Here is a 16,612-nt window from a genome sequence, read left to right on the forward strand (position 1 = left end):
CATGGGCAGATTCACCCTACTTGTAAAGTTTACATCTACTTATGTGGTTTGCAGCTGATTTCTCCATAGGCATCAAGAGACAGCTTCTCCTTCCTCTCAACTGGCAGCTTGAGGGCTCACAGACTTTGGCCTAATATATAACAAGAGAAGACAAGGCAATCTCTAAAAGGGGTGGGGAATCTCAGAGCTCTCCATCTGGCCCTTGGAACTCTCTCCAGGCCATACTCTCACTGCCCCCTCCCCGTATATTTACCCAGCTGGAATGTGTCCTTGGAGATGTGGGGGGAAGAAGCCTTTTGCTCCCCATTCCCTCCTGTTCTAAAAATAAAATATATGTATACGAATAAAAATGACATGCGATTAAGCAGTTGTTAATGTCCCCCCTAGCTTTTTGTGCCACGACTCCCCATCTCTGTAAACCCAGGATGGTATGCCTGGCTCCGACACCTTTCCAGCTCCAGGCTAAGGACTTTTGAATGCACCTAAGTATTTAAATGTTCATAGTTGTTCCTTGCTTGCTTTTTGGATGTTTTTAGCTGCTTGCTGTTTTGTGGTGATTGCTTCTGATAATTTCATGGTGGGGAATATTTACTTGGGGGATGTTCAGTGTGGTCACTTTTCATGTGCGTCTTTAATATTTACTTGTTTGCTATGCAATTCACCTTGAGACCTTTGGATGTAAGATGAATCGTGAATAAAGTAATAATAAGAAGAAATCGGGTAAATAATGCTTTCCAGTTTGCTTGGGTGGAGAATAGAGAGGGTGTGTTTGTGAGAGCGTGTAGAAAAGTAGCCTACTGAACAAAGGTAAACTTTACATTTGTTGCCCCGCCTACTTTTGCCTCTTGCCCCACCCACCTCTGCCATGTGGCACTCATAAGGTTGCCAAGAAGAGAATGTGGCCCTCAAGCTAAAATAGGTTCCCTACCCCTGGACTAAAGGGAAGTTTAAAGCTAACACTATCTATCTACATTCTGATCAATGACTGTAAACGTCAACAAGCCTTTCAGGCCAATAATCTCATTTCTTAATGCTTAAGAATGGCAGCAGACATGCAGGTATTTCTCAAGGCCTCAACAGGGATTTGAAGCACATTAAAGGTACTTGAGTGTCATAAATGTAGGTACAAATAATGCTAATAAAAATACATTTTGTAAACAAACCCATCCATTACCCCCCAGGCTATTTCATTACCATGATGGGAACTGATAATTTTTAAAGGTTTCAGAAACCCAAATAGCTCTGGTTACCCTACAGCACCTACCGAATAGTCAAGGCCTCAGAAGGAACACCATCTAGAGCCCGGACTCCTATATGAGGCAGAAGCAGCCATTGACCAGCAAGCCCCTCCTTCCACCTACCCAGAACAGACAAGTCCTAGCTATCTAATGATTAAAGAGCAGGGCTGTGTAATTGAATGACAACATATGGGCCAATTTGTTTATTAATTAAAATATTCCTAAACTGCCCTATATCTGTTGATATTAGAGCAGGATACAGCAATAACGTAACTAACGAACCCTGTACCTGTATGTGTGAATATGGAAAAGCTAAGGCTGTATATACATGTGTACCTGGAAGGATCCATGGACCCTGTTTGCAATTCTTTGTTTACACGAGGACGCATACGAACAGGTTGTACGTAACTGGCCAGATGATGGTGATGTGTATGCGAGCCTTGAGCTATCGGATTGCAGAGCTGTGCATGCATTTGTGTGGTCATTTTGCAACTGTGTCGGTAGGTGCTGCAGTTGTGTTTCGGCCACACACAGTGATGCAGCTGCATGCCCGGGCTGGAAAGTCCGGTGGATAGTTAGCAAAAAATATACATGGAGTGAGCCTGCAGCATATAAATAATCTATGCAAATAATGTTTGTGGCTGCTGGGTGTTGCGCCTGTTTTGCGCGAACGTGTTGTGCGCCCATTTCTCCTGATACGCATCCTGCTGTGTGCATGGCGATGCGCGCCTGTGCGCGTGTTCTCAGCGTTGGGCTGTGCACGTGTGGGCGTGCATGCAGCGTTGGAGCCGTTACTTCTGCAAAAGAGGTGGGCGCGCAAGTGTGGCCGGGGTTGCACGGGATGGCTGTGCGCGTCTCTGCAGATGCGTGCGTGTGTGTGCGAGGGTGCATGTCTCAGGGTGTGCGGTTGGCACACGCTTCCCGGCCCGTCCTTTTCCCGCCTGCCCGCCCGAGGGCTCCTGCACGGGCGTGTCGGGACTCGGGCTTGGGGCGCTGGCTCGGCGGTTGCTTGCTGCGCGTGGAGAGCTTTTTGCTGCTTTCCGTCCCGTCCAGGCCGAGAAGAATCCGCCTCCGCCGTGGTCGCCGGTCGCGGCGCGCTGCCTCGTGCGCCCTCCGCCCCGCGGCTCGGTCGCCAGCCGCCCCGGCGGGAGCAGCCGCGATGAGTGGAGGGGCGGGCTGCGGGGGCCGCACGTGCCCGCCGGGCCCGGCCTGACCCCACCCTTGCCCCCTCCCTCCCCCCCGGAGAAAGATTACCCTGCCCTGATAGAGCCGCTGCAGCCCCTGCTTGCAACTTCAGCAAGCCGGGTGGGGGGTTCAAAAGTTGCAAAGGAAAGAGGGTGTGTACATAAGACAGGGAGGCAGAGAGAGAGAGAGAGAGATCTTTGCCAGCCTCCTTCTTTTTCTTCCCAGCGCTCTCGGATGGGGGGTGGAGGAGGAGGAGGAGGACCTGCCCGCATGGAGCTCCGAGGACAACCGTGGAGCCCGTTGCTACCTTCACCGACGACGACTAACCCTCGACGCCTCTTCGAAAACCAGCTGCCCTGCTGAAGGAACGAGAAGGGTGGGGAAGAGAGAGGGAGAGAGAGAGAGAGGGCAGGCCCGAGGTGCTCGCTGCAGTTTGGGCTTGCAAATCTTTGCAACGAGCTGTCGAAAAAACAAAAACACCTCCCTCTCCAATCCAAGGCGATCAATGAGGTCCTAAAAGAGCAGGGGAAAGTGACAGGAGTAGAGAGAAAGAGCGCAAATCGACAGCAGCAGCAGCAAGCAGCAAGCAGCGAAGAGACAACCTACCCCCATCCCCACCCTACTAGCCCTTAAACAAGAAGAACCAGCTAGTAGACAGACTAAAACTTCCAGCAGCCAGGATGGGACAAACTCTGCTTCTTTGGCTCTGCCCCCTGCTTCTCCTCAGTCTCTGGGGCCAAAGGTAAGACCGTCTCTTTTTGGTTTTCTCTGGCTTCCCCGCTTTCCAAACCCTCTCCACTCGTTGGCGAGGCCTTTACCACGCAGCCCGGAATTGACAGCCTTCCCCCGCTCCAATGCCCCCAGCATACGCACCATGCTAAGAGGAGATTAATTACATATCCCCTCCTAATGCAGCCCCTCGAAACCCCCAAGGGCTTGGAGGAGATGTCACTTGGGAGCCGTTTCTATAATTACAACTCTCCCAGGAATGCAGTGCCGAAGCAGATTTGTCTCTTTTACGAGTGGTTCTAGTCATCAGGATTATTTCACGCCTCCTCTCTCCCCCACCCCCCAGCACCTTATAATCCGGGCTGTCATCTCCCTCTACAGACATATTCTCTCACCCCATCCGTAATGGTGAAATTCTTGCCAATGGGCATTTGCTTTGACATGAAAACATTTTGGGGAAGAGCCTCCATTCCTCTGTCACTTTTTGAGTTCTGGGTTAGGGGTCTGTGCCTCTTCTTCTGGAAGTGGTGCTAGAGAAATTGAGGGATCGGGCTACTGGATGTCTCTCATTTACCAGTCGTAATTCCCGCTTTGGAGCCGGGAATTTAAGAGTCCCAATGCCATGTATAGAGCAAAATCCATTGGTTTTATCCTCTGGGTAGGATTGACACTATCTACGACTAGAACAAAACACCAGTTTGCTTGAGGCAATGGGTAGCTCTTTTTGATCGCGTTGAATTCATTCATTTGAGACTCTCAGAAATTTGGCAGTCTTTTCTCTGAGTGGGCCTTACTCATTTTCCAGCACAGGATCCTTCTGGTGTGCAGGAGCAGGTGAAAATCTCATTGTTTCCCAAAAGTCAGTTGTACTACACTTTAATAAAGAGTGTTGTATAGGATATAAACCCAGTAATCTGTCCTGCTCTGTGTTATCATAGGTTGTGTTCTATTACGATGGTAGTCTATTAGGGACCTTACTTTTTTCTCTTCTTTCTTGATTGGGTAACCTGTTAGGGTACATTGGATCCTTCTGTAGTCCCAAGGTTTCAGCTGAATGGCTTTTGGTTTCATTGCAGCTACCCAATTTAGCAATTTTATCTGGAAGTGCTGCAGAACCCCCCCCCCCCGAATTATCTGACTGGAGTTTAAGCACATGGTTTGAGTTCTAGGTTTGGGCGTGAGAAATTTTGTTCAAATCCCCGGCTTAGTCATGAAGATCACTGGGTGGCTTTGAGTTTCTATCCCATCTCGCTGTCCGTTTTATCTTCTGTATAGGTTTATATTGATGATCAACTGGGATTGCCCGTGTTAAAATTTTTGGGAATGGGAAAATGCGTATGTGGGAATAGAAAGTGAATAAATAATTACCCACAAGGAGCAGCATTAGTACTGAAAATGTGTTAACCCAAAATAGGTTTAACAGTGAAGTTGTCAGCAGAAAATGAACATCCATTCATAGAAAAAGAGGAAACTTGGAGGATATAATCGCCCATATCTATTCTAGCAATGGGAAGGAAGTAACGTTCAAAGCATGTGGGATGGGTGATCATTACCTTTCCAGTTTAGGGAGAGAATTGGGGTCTAGTGGAGAAACTGGATTCCTGTGTTCGCTTCTGGAGTCCTGGCTGTTGTATCATTCTGTGGGATTAGCAGCCACATTGTTCCTCTTTGTGAATCATTTAAACAGAGAAGAAAAATGTTTACGTAATTTGTGTTTCTCAAAGACCCTGTGGGATTGGAAGCATTTTCTCATATATACATACACATGCCTATATAAAAGGGTGGGGGGAGGTGATGATTTCATTAATTAATCAATCAATCAGCATCATATTTGGAAAAGGCTTGGGGATGCTTGGATGAAAGGCATGCGCCAAGGCATGCAGAAGGCTGCTCTCATTAGGGAGAAATGCCGCGCTGTTCTGAGCTGCCTTGTTATGAAAGACACACAATGTCTTAATCGTTTTCTTCGAAGGGCAGGTCCCTTCCTTGAGGGCTAGAGCCTGATCCGTGCCAAAGAGCAGAAACGCCTCCCCTCTGAGTTTGGGGCCTGGTTGTTTTGGGGCTCAGAGTGAGCCTTGCATTTGGCACAGACTCTGACACCGGCTCTTCCTGGGAGCCCTTGGGCCAGTCCCTTCCCTCTTGGTAAATAATATGCAAGGTAACTGTCTCTCTCAGGCTCCTGTACATGGGTGCAAGGAAGGAGTCATCTCTTGGAATGGGTTTTGGGGGAAGTGAGTGCTTCCTAACACCCTGAGCCACACATCCCTCTGCACATGAGCGATCTTGCAAATTCTGCTGTCAGCTGAGAGTCAGGCAGTGGATACTAGATTTCTGGTTGTGATGGTAGATTTCAAAAGGAAATACTCCTGATCAAGAGGTTGTAGTTAGAAGGGGCACAGACACAAAGTAGAAACAGGGCATGTTTTAACAGTACAGCAGACTGGCCTCATAACTATCAGACTGTCATGCCCAGTTAAAGCTGGTGGGGACACCTAGGATACAGTCACTTCCCTCCTGGGAGTGTGAATTGATAAGAATAAGTGCATTGCTCATTTTTGTTTAGCCATAGTCCTGCTCTCTCTTAGATATCAGATTACCATGCTACATTTGGGTGGGGGGGGCACATAGGAGGTACAACCAGTGAAATAAGGGAATAATGAATGGATTATAGTAGCCTTTTCCAGTCTTGTGTTTGGGACCACAACTCCCATAATTCCATGTTGGCGGGGGCTGATGGATCCAATAATGACAGGAGGACAAACTTACATTTCCTATGCGCTTTCCGTGCACTGCCTGCTCTTTAAATGTCTGTGTCCGAGCACTTTTTTTTGCTCTTGAGCTTTCCCCATGGAAACCTGCTCTTTACGGCTGAATTGGAGCAAACAGCAGTCCACGGAAAACACAAATTGACGTTTGTTGTGCATTGGTTTTAAAGAGTGGGTTTTTGCAGGGAAAGAAGAGCTCTTGGATATGGAGTGCTAAAGTTTGGGCCTGTGCCTGGAAGGCATGGGGCAAAAGGTAAGTGTGGATAAGCCCCAGGCTGAAGGGAGGCCTGCTCTGAGAGCACATCCAGTCTGTGTGCTTGAAAATAGTCAAATGCACCTGATTCAGATTAAAATGTGGATACTTTTTAAAAATTGTTACTTGCTGTCATTTGCCTTGGGAACAGGGTGAATTGTCCAGTCTTTGCCCGCGTTTGCTTTTTCCTTATAGGGTTTTTCTGCTGTGCCAGCAGAGGTGGTGAAAAGCAGAAATGCCTCAGAACGTTTGCTTGTGATGGCAGCGCTGTGCTGGGTATTCACCTGCTGCATTTCTGCCTTTTGCCACAGGTGTTGAAGGTAGAAAATAATTTGGCATCTCTGCCAGCCGTTACAGTCTGCAGCCCAGAGGCAATGATCAAGGCTTGGGAGCCTACATGTTGCTAGAGCTTGTGAGGGAGGTGGTGGTGGGGAAGACCTTCTCCTAAACACCTCGAGGCACTAGCATCCAGGTAGAAGAATCTACTGTCTTGGATGAGTACAGGTGGTCAAATCACATGTTCTCAAACAAACTTCTGATTTTGTTTTGTGATGATGCTGGAACATTTCCCATTTATTTTGAATTGTGGGGAAGCTACAACACCTGTTTGAACTTTAGGTCACCTCAAGAGGTGGAAGACTCAGGCTTGTCTGTGCATAATTAGCCTGGAAAAGAGGAGACTGAGAGGAGATAGGATAGCCATCTTCCAGTATCTTCTTGTTTTCTCATCTTCTTGTTTTCTCTTGCTCCGGAGGGTAGGACTTGAACCAATGGATTCAAGTTATAAGAAAGGAAATTCTGGCTAAACATCAGGAAAAACCTTGTGACAGTAAGAGCTGTTTGACAATGGAATGGTCTCCCTTGGGAAGTGTGGACTCTCCTTCCTTGGAGGTTTTTAAGCAGAGGTCAGATGGCCACCTGCCATGGATGTTTTAGTTGAGATTCCTCATTGCAGGGGGTTGGACTAGATGATCCTCAGGGATCCCTTCCAACTCCACGATTCTATGATTCTGTACCTTTAAAGCACATTGGAAACACATTTTCCACCCTTTAGGATTTTGGGTACTGTAGTTTATCTCTCCAGTAATCCTTAAGAAACTACAGTGCCCAAATTTCCTTGTGGGAGGAAATGTCATTTGAATGTACTTGAAGCGCGTAATGTGCACTCAGCCTCCTGTTTCTTAAGGTTACCTCAGTTCAAACAGGTATTACGGCTCCCTCTCTCCTTCCCCCATTTTGGGATAAATGGGAAATGTTCCTCATTTCATCATTGTGTGCTACTATCTGCCTCCTGATTGAATCTCCCCCCATCACAAAACATTTGTGTTGAGAGTCTGGGGAAGGGTTAATAATTATATATACTTCCTTCCCCCTCCTGTCTCCATTTTGCTTTGTTTTGTTTGTAATAGTTATTTTTGGGTTAGTTTTTTTCTCTCCACCCCCTACTGCCACCCCTCCAAAAAATATAATTTATTACCGTTGGAACTTGTATTAATTAAAGCAGTAGCAACCACAGCCTGTGACCTGCGGGCCTTTCACTGTGAAATCGTGTTTCAACTCATTTAGTGCTATAGAGTGAGAGGGTGGGGGAGCACAGGTCAATCAGATTCAAAGAGCAGACATGGTAAACTGCCCTTCTTGACACTTCCATCTTTCCTCTCCCCAAACTCTGTGGGTCTTTTTGCAGGGATCCACCCCCCTAAAAGTCCTTGTGCTTTTTGGGCCAGACAAGAACATGTGCATGTGGCATGTGTGTGTGTTGTAATGTCTATTTGGGGAGCGAGAATGAAGAAAGGGGGGTTAAGGAAGTCTTGCTTCTGCAGGGGTGGGGATGATCTCCGCAGGGGCGTAAGAGCGATGTCAGTGTATATGTCGGTTATTTGGATGGCAGGATGTGAGGGGGAGGAAAGGACACCGGTTCGGGTGAGACTTGGATAGCACAAGAGACTTGCCTGCCAAATAGGATAAGTGAAAAAGCCTACAGTCAGTTCCTAAGACTGACAGACACTTGCTTCTCAACACTAAAACAGTGGAAGGATGCTTAAGGATAGGGTAGGTGGGGAATGATAGTGGCAGTGGCGGATCTTGGGATCTCAAAGTTCAGCAGCACCCCATGTGATACTAAAATTCAGCACCCCTCAACCTCTTGCCCTTCATTCTCAATCATAGTTGAGATGTCCCCTGGGGCCCAGGGGCTCTGTGCCCAGTGCAATTGAACCAGTCACGCTCCCCTCTATCTGACAGTGGGTTGGGCTCTCAGAATCCAACCCAACCATCCCTTGGCCATCATGAGCCACCCCAAGTGAGTGGAATAGGTTCTGTCCAATGAAGTCCTGGACACTCTCCACCAGGATGTAGCTGCAAAGGGAACGAGAAGGCCTGTTGCATTTAATCCATGGGGAATTTGCCAATGTCCCAGGTGAAGGTCTGGCAAAATGCATTCCAGATCTATTATAAGAAACACATAGAGGAGAACTGAGGCACAGTGGCATATAGGGCTAACCACTGGGGGGGGGCGGGGGGGGCGAGAGAGAGAATTGGTTATGTACATTCAAGGATGAATGTCTACAGAGTGTGTTTCTGCTTAGTATCTGCTTATGCAATTGTATGGATAGAACAGACAATGTGATGGACTTGTTGTTGGCATCCCTCTGTCTTGAGAGAGAATGGATTGTGTCTCCGGGGGGGGGGGGTGAAGCTGGGGGGCAAGCAGCACTGAAGTGACCTTCCTGGGCCACAAGGCTAGGCAGTGTGTATGGAGGTCCTAGGCTGCCCAGACAACAAGACCCACTCACTGATGTGGCCCAAAGGAAAGCAGAGCAATATGTTTGGCACCAGCTTGGCTGCAGGAGTTGCCGGTAAGGAGGCATACAGTATGTATATGTGTGTGTATTTTATGTGGGTGAGGGGTGTGTGTGTATGTGCGCAAGCAAGCAGTGTTGGACTGTGGTTGTGTGGGTGTAAAGGGGAGTATGGTGAATGAGGAGTTGAGTTCACGATTCTAACAGGTCTTCGCAAATGCACCTACTTTCTGATCTTGTGTTTGCTCTTACAGTGTTCTGCGGTTCCCACATTACAGATGTATTAAAGGGCCAGAGGGTCCAGTGATGCCCAAGAGCCAGTGTGGTGTAGTGATTAGAGTGTCTTACTAGGATATGAGAGACCAAGGTTCAGATCCCTACTTGTCCATGAAGCTCACTGGGTGACCTTGGGCCAGTCACTGCTGCTCAGCCTTCACAGGGTTGTTGTGGGGATTAAATGAGGAAGGGGAGAACCTTGTACAAGGACTAGCGCTCCATGGCAAAAAGGTGCGATATAAATGCATGAAATAAGTAATATACAGAGCTGGTGATAGGGATGAGACTTGAACTTGGGGCCCATGGACCGAAGTACACAGTTCTGTCCACTAGACCAATTGGATGAGCTTTTTATTACTTTGGGGTGGGGAAATATGGAGTGGAACGTTCCCTGAGTAATATTCTCTGTGGGATGCTACATGCAGCCAGGAGTAGGAGCTGGAAGAGGCATAAACTGCCCCAATATATTTGCAAAACTAGTGACTGTTCTTAAGCATGGTCAGATGCAAATAAGGTCCATGGATTTCAGATTCTTTCATAGAACCTTAGAATTCTAGAGTTAGAAGGGACCACAAGGATCATCTGGTCTAACCCCGTTCAATGCAGGAATCTTTGCATAGATACATATAAGATTGTAGTCAAAGTGTGGATTGGTTTCCATGGGACAACTAGTAATCATCCCAGGTTTTTCACAGTTCCCATGGCAAGAGGGTAAGCCTACATGGATGAAGTACAGATTCCAACCTGTGTTAATGATTGTTTCAGTACAGAAGCAGAGGATGTTAGCTTTTCCCAATTAGTTAAACAAGGGTGTGATCCTGTGTACATGGCGTCTGATGCCTGGTAATCAGATTTCAACACTATCTGGATGTGTTGGGGTGACATATTGTAGATTTGCTACTGCATTTCCTTTTTATAAGACAGGAGGGTGGAGCTTATTTCATGTGTGGTCCTGGTAAAGTATGAAGTCAACCATTTGCCTTTTCTTGGCAGCTTAGCCTCAGGTCTCCTTAAGTCGCAGTGCACTGGTTTGATATATGTTGAATCTTGACTGTTGCAATAAATGAGACCTGACTATGTCTGAAGAAAAACGTCATCGGGCTGCTATTAAAAATATTGAACAGGTCAAAAGGTATCTGATTTTCAATTTGGTGCCTCCTGTTCTGTGAGAGTGACACACCTATGATACCTGGTAGACCAACAGCACGGGGGATTCTTCACCTGTATATCCTTAACAGTGCTTACAAATCAAGGTAGAGGTGGGGAAGGGTTGAAAGAATGTTAAGTTGTTTAGCACCACCGTAGGCGTTGGAGTCATATAAAAAAAGAGCAATCCTGCACTTCAGCTTTGCTGGTTGCTAAGACATAGGATTTGGCAGAACTCCTGCTGTGCTGACAAAACAGGAGCTACATTAACAGAGCACTGCAAATCTGCTCTGCCAGTGAGACTGTGCTGGTGGAAGTACTGAAACGGAGTTGTGGGCAGGATGGGGTTGGCACAGGGGAGGAGCAAACTTGCACTGCCTCCTCAAGACCATGCTCACACCCCTATTGATGGTGCAACTTTACACCCCACAGACCTGGAGTAAGAAATCTCCCTCCTATTAACTAATGGGAGGAGGTTTTGTTTTCTGTTTTTTAAGCTGTCTGGATACTCATGGCCATCCCATCATGTTGTCACAGTGGAACATAGGATATGGATATATGTCACAGCCAGTACTGTGGTACCTTTGGATACACACACCTCTGAGCAAACCCAGAAGTATTTTTCCGGGTTTTGTCGCACGCGCAGAAGCGCTCTACCATGACATGCACAGAAGCGGCACCTCCGGTTGTGAATTCCTCGGGATCCGACCTGAGCTCCGGAATGGATCCCGTGCACAACCAGAGGTACCACTGTATATAAACCTCGCACAAAGAGACCACAACTCTGATGATAGGATGTGTTTTCCTATGATAGAATTTGTCCCTATGCCATAGACATTTAAAGCCCACAAGGGGGAACGCTCGTGAGTGGAAGCTCTGGAGAAAGGGCGCTTGATGCACAAAGGGAGCATTTTGCACTAAACAACCCACCTCCAGAACATGCTAAAAATACTGAACTAACTGACCAATTACATCACAGATAATTTGGTACCCCTCAGCTAACATAATGCCCGCCCCCCCTAAAATAAACCCTGGCTATGCCCATGATCCAGCAGTGCCTTCTGCACCTGGGGAGGCCAGGAGACAGCAGTCCACACAGGTAAACGCAGGGAAAGGGGATCAGGTTCTTTAACAGATAACTATTGCAATTGCCTCTCGTATATCTGAGCTCTATTGCTGTTCCTCCCCAACAGTGAGGGGTGATGTTTCCCCCATACAGGGAAGATGCCCACCCCCATATGCGGATAAGCCCACTGTTGGCAAAGGCTAGACACTCTACCCAGCCAATGCCACTGTTGTTTCCAGGGATGCTGAGAGCATGACAGCTTTTCTTATGCTGTTCCACAATTTTCTGTGTTTATGTGTTTCCCTGGCCTTGGCAAGTCTAGGACGGGGGCTATTCTGCTCTCAAAGTAGCAGCAGCATATCTCCCGCTCCCGTGTACCTGGTGCATACAATTGCTCTGTAAGCCTCTTCACAGGAGGAAAGCATAACTTCATTAGCTGAGGGGAAATAAAGGATTGGCAGCTGGTTGGAAGTGGGGTACTCTCCATCATGCAGAGGACACACCTGTGCAGTGAATGGGAAACTAAGGTGGTGTACACATTACTGGCATAAAACTCAGCTAGGCCGTTCATTTTCCTCAGTTCATAATGAAGCTGGCATGATGGGAAGATGCATCTAAAGGCCACATTTTCATAAGAAACAAAAGGATAGATACAGGATAGATGGTGGATTGTAACTAATGTCATTTGTGTACTGCTTCCCAAATCAGCAGTGGGAGAACGCTGGATCCAGAATAAACAGAAGTGTGGTCTACAGCCCAAAGGCTTATCCACACTTGCCTTTCCTCTGCTCTTTCCAGGCACCATCCATGATTTAAAGCTCCGTGTTCAAGCTACTCTTCCCTCCCTGCCCCCCAAGCTTTTCCCACAGAAACCCACTCTTTAGAGCTCAATTGAAGCAAACGTCAATCCACGGAAAACCTGAATTGACAGTTGCTCCAATCCAGCTTTAAAGAGTGGGTTATGGCGTGCTAAAGCACAGACCTGTGCCTGGAAGGAGCAGGGCAAAAGCTAAGTGTGGATAAACATGAGTTGTGACTTGCGAAGGTTTCCATAGCTAAACCTGAGAATGTTATGGTTGCTGAAGAGGCTAAGAATTATTTTACATGGTCACTCGGCCAGGTTTGAGGGGCTGCTGGGCAAGATGCCCTTAGGGGGCAGGGTGTCCCACTGATGATGCTTTGTTAGCCCCTCCCACCATTATCACAACCCCCACCCCTACCCCGCCACCATCCCTGTCTGACTCTTCTTTCCCTTCTGCCTTGGTCACTCATTCTACAAGTGTTGGTGGCAAAAAGGCTGATACTAACTAGCCCACTTACTAAAGGAGGCATAGGTAATCACTGGCCTCTAGGCCAAATGGGACCACCAGATGTCCTAATTTGGCGCATTTCTATCCATACAGTCACTCAGCAGACCCAGACCTGCTTAGCTTCAGCAAGGTCATGTATCTTCTGACCATACCCTGGGACAAAGCAAGTGGAGGGCTCTGCTCTCTCTCCTTCCACTTGCCATTGCTTGGATGTTCAGAGAAGGCAGGTGAGCAGGCTGCCCCAATGAGAGGAGGACTAGGAGGCTCTAGAGAGTGGACAAGTATATGGGCTTCAGCAGATGTCCATTGAAACCTACTACTCCTGACACCATCTGAGTTGAGTTCAGATGGGCCCAGGTTACTTTTGTATGCAGAGAGCTGCCAGGTAAGCACTAAGGTGTTATAGAATCATAGAATGATAGAATCATAGAGTTGGAAGAGACCACAAGGGCCATCGAGTCCAACCCCCTGCCAAGCAGGAAACACCATCAGAGCACTCCTGACATATGGTTGTCAAGCCTCTGCTTAAAGACCTCCAAAGAAGGAGACTCCACCACACTCCTTGGCAGCAAATTCCACTGTCGAACAGCTCTTACTGTCAGGAAGTTCTTCCTAATGTTTAGGTGGAATCTTCTTTCTTGTATTTTGGATCCATTGCTCCGTGTCCGCTTCTCTGGAGCAGCAGAAAACAACCTTTCTCCCTCCTCTATGTGACATCCTTTTATATATTTGAACATGGCTATCATATCACCCCTTAACCTCCTCTTCTCCAGGCTAAACATGCCCAGCTCCCTTAGCCGTTCCTCATAAGGCATCGTTTCCAGGCCTTTGACCATTTTGGTTGCCCTCCTCTGGACACGTTCCAGTTTTGTCAGTTATGGTGATGGGAGAAACTTGAGCTGCCAATTGTCTGACTGCCAATAGAGTTTTCTGAAGGCGTGGGGAACCTTTTGAGGTCAGGTATTGGTACAGCTGCCAGATTCAGCAGAACAGGTGTGAGGAACCTTTGGCCCCTCAGACTACATCTCCCATCATCCTTGGCCATTGGCCTTGCTGGCTGGGGCTGATGGGAGTTGTAGTTCAGCAAACATCTGGAGGTCCACAGGTTCCCGATACCTGGAGTTTAAAGAAGAGTCACGTTGTGTGGAGAGAAGATATACAGCATGATGTACAAAGAGCCCCACAAGGTGGAAACTTCCCTCTTACACAACTATTAAATGCACAGCAGCCCAGTCCTCTGCAGAAGCTGGTAGCCCTGGCCTCAGCACCAAGAGAATGGTGCCAGGGTGTGGGAAAATGCTCCACAGGAATCTGGGATCGTCACTCATCCTTACGCAACACATGCTCACCATCTTGCTATGCTTTTGCTGCTACACGGTTAGAAAAGTGACACAGAATCTCCCAGGCAGCTGCCACCTGCATTATGCAGATTGTGGGTGACTGGCAATTTTGATCATATTTATGAGCTTATTCTCTAAGACAGGCTTGCGTGGCTTGTGCTACCCTTGTCTCGGCTGAACAGAAATGGTGTAGTCCTGCTCTAAAACAGATGATTTGTAGACAAATATGAGTGATGGCCGTAATCTGAGCAAGAGGAAATTCTCCAGCTGGGAGAACAGGCCAGTTTCTATTGCCGATGTGAAACCCATGACCCAGCTGGTGTAGAGAACTCAGTACCTCACTCCTCCACCTTTGATCAAGCACTGTCATTAGTGAGTTATAAGCACCTTTTGCATCTCCCCTCAAATTGAGTCATTAGAGGCTCGAGTCGGGAGTCCCTGTTTTTTAAAACCGCCAAAGGGAGCACTTTGCCGTGTAATTAAAGCCTTCTTGTCTATTAACCTGCGTCTCTCTCGCTCCCTCTGTTCACCTGGACTGGTAACTCGCTAGGCTGTTCACAGATCGAGGTGGTTGTGGGAGGGCTGGGAATATTGAGACACAGGAGCATGGGCTGGTTCTCTCCCCCTTTGACAAATCGTAAACAAGGATCTGAATCAAACTGCAAAGCTGATTGCTGTGTTGACAAGAAAAAAGCAGAGAGCTATTTATAGGAAACAATATCCTGGCACTGTGTATGTCACAGTAAATGTACAGTACAGTTCTTAACTTATAAAGTCCTGGACAACTTAGGACCAGGTGATCTGAAAAAATGCCTTTGCCCATACTGAGCTGCCCATTCACTGAGATCTTGGGAGGGCCCCCTGGTAGTTATGCTGCAGCCTACAGAAGCTCATCTCTCAGCAACTTGGAGGAGGGCCTTCTCCATGGTGGCCCCCAGTCTGTGAAATGAACTCCCCACCAAGATATGGCAGGCACCTGCTGTGGTGAGCTTCTGCCAGCTGTTAAAAACCTATCTGTTTACTTAAGTTTTCTCTCATCTCTATAAACAGTTGAACAGTTCATGGCTACTGTATTCAGGATGTGTTATTTTTATTGGATTGTTTCTATTGCGTACAGAATTGTTTTTTGAATTATTGATTTATTATATTTGTTTGTCACTTTTCTCACAGAGGGACCCAAAGCAACTTACATAAAAACCAGTTAAGGACATCCAACGGGGAAAAAAAAATCTAAAAACACAGCTAAATGAATTTGCATGGAATTATTTTATTGTACACCATCTTGATGTTATTTTAATGGAAGGCAATATAGAAATATTTTAAAGAAATAAATACGGTCCAAAATGCAGAGATGATGGACAATTCTGAGGGAACACCTTTCAGTTCATAGAATCACAGAATTGTAGAGTGGGAAGGGCCCACGAGGGTCATCTAGTCCAACCCCCTGCAATGCAGGAATCTTTTGCCCAGTATGGGGCGCAAACCCACAACGCTGAGATTAAAAGTCTCATGCTTTACAGACTGAGCTATCTGAAACATCTGTAGCTATTAAACATCCAAGTCACCAAATTAGAAGAACATAAATGAAAGTTCTGCCTGATACAGACATCTAATAAGATTCCCTTCTGTGCAACATGGAAATGCCCCTGAGACACTCACCTGGTGCCAAGTTTGCTTTCAGTCTGCTGCCAGGCACAAACATTTTTTTTGTCTGGACTTTTAATAAGAAATAGTAACTTGCTGTATAATATTTATAACTCTTTTGTTTAATATTTATGCTGCCTTTTTATTTTAACTCATCCCATTTTGTGTGAATATGGCAAATTATGCCTCAAAATTCTGATATAGACCTTAGCATTTGGACAATAACCTAATGGATAATTGCCAGCAACATTCAACACAAATGGTTTGGGAATCTGGTCTTTAGATAAATTCAGCTTTCTTTCTTTCTTTCTTTCTTTCTTTCTTTCTTTCTTTCTTAAGAGGTAAATATGTACCGTATTTTTTGCCCAATAGGGCGCACTGGCCCATAGTGCGCACCTAGTTTTTTTTTGGGGGGGGGAGGAAATAAAGAAAAAAATATTTATTTCCCCCCCAGGCGCGGGGCTGGGGCGGGGGAAGCCCGAGCTTCCCCCGACCCCAGCCCCCAGAACAGGCTGCTATCCGCAAGCCTAGGGAGCCCGGCGGAAAGTCGCACCGGTCTCCCCAGGCTTGCGGATATCTGCCCGAAGCCCTATGTGGGGCATGCTTCCGGAGAATGAGGTCCACTCACATAATGACACTTTTTCACCATTTGCTGATTTAGGGCAGTGGGGGGGGAGTCTCATTGCAGGAACAGGCCTCATTACACACATGCAACAACTTAGTTGTATCGTGCTATTTGTCTCAAAAAGGTAGAAACTTACCGGTATATGGATTACTGTCTTCCTTTTATTTTGTAAGGATTACTTTCTAAAAACTCAGGGTAAAAGAATATTCATAAGGCGCAAGGAAAAGTTTGTTT

At 46.9% G+C, this 16,612-nt stretch overlaps 1 protein-coding gene across 1 annotated transcript in view; it reads left to right on the top strand.

Moving 5' to 3' along the window:
* Window positions 1-1,905: 1,905 nt before the first annotated feature.
* WNT10A (Wnt family member 10A) overlaps window positions 1,906-16,612 on the top strand; it is a 44,640-nt gene continuing 29,933 nt past the window's right edge. The window contains exon 1 of the mRNA XM_083747487.1: window positions 1,906-3,165. Coding sequence (XP_083603613.1) covers window positions 3,104-3,165 — 62 coding nt within the window. The 5' untranslated portion in view covers window positions 1,906-3,103. The remainder of the gene's footprint in view (window positions 3,166-16,612) is intronic.

The sequence above is a fragment of the Podarcis gaigeae genome, assembly GCF_964106915.1.
Source record: "Podarcis gaigeae genome assembly, chromosome: 1".
Classification (NCBI taxonomy): domain Eukaryota; kingdom Metazoa; phylum Chordata; class Lepidosauria; order Squamata; family Lacertidae; genus Podarcis; species Podarcis gaigeae.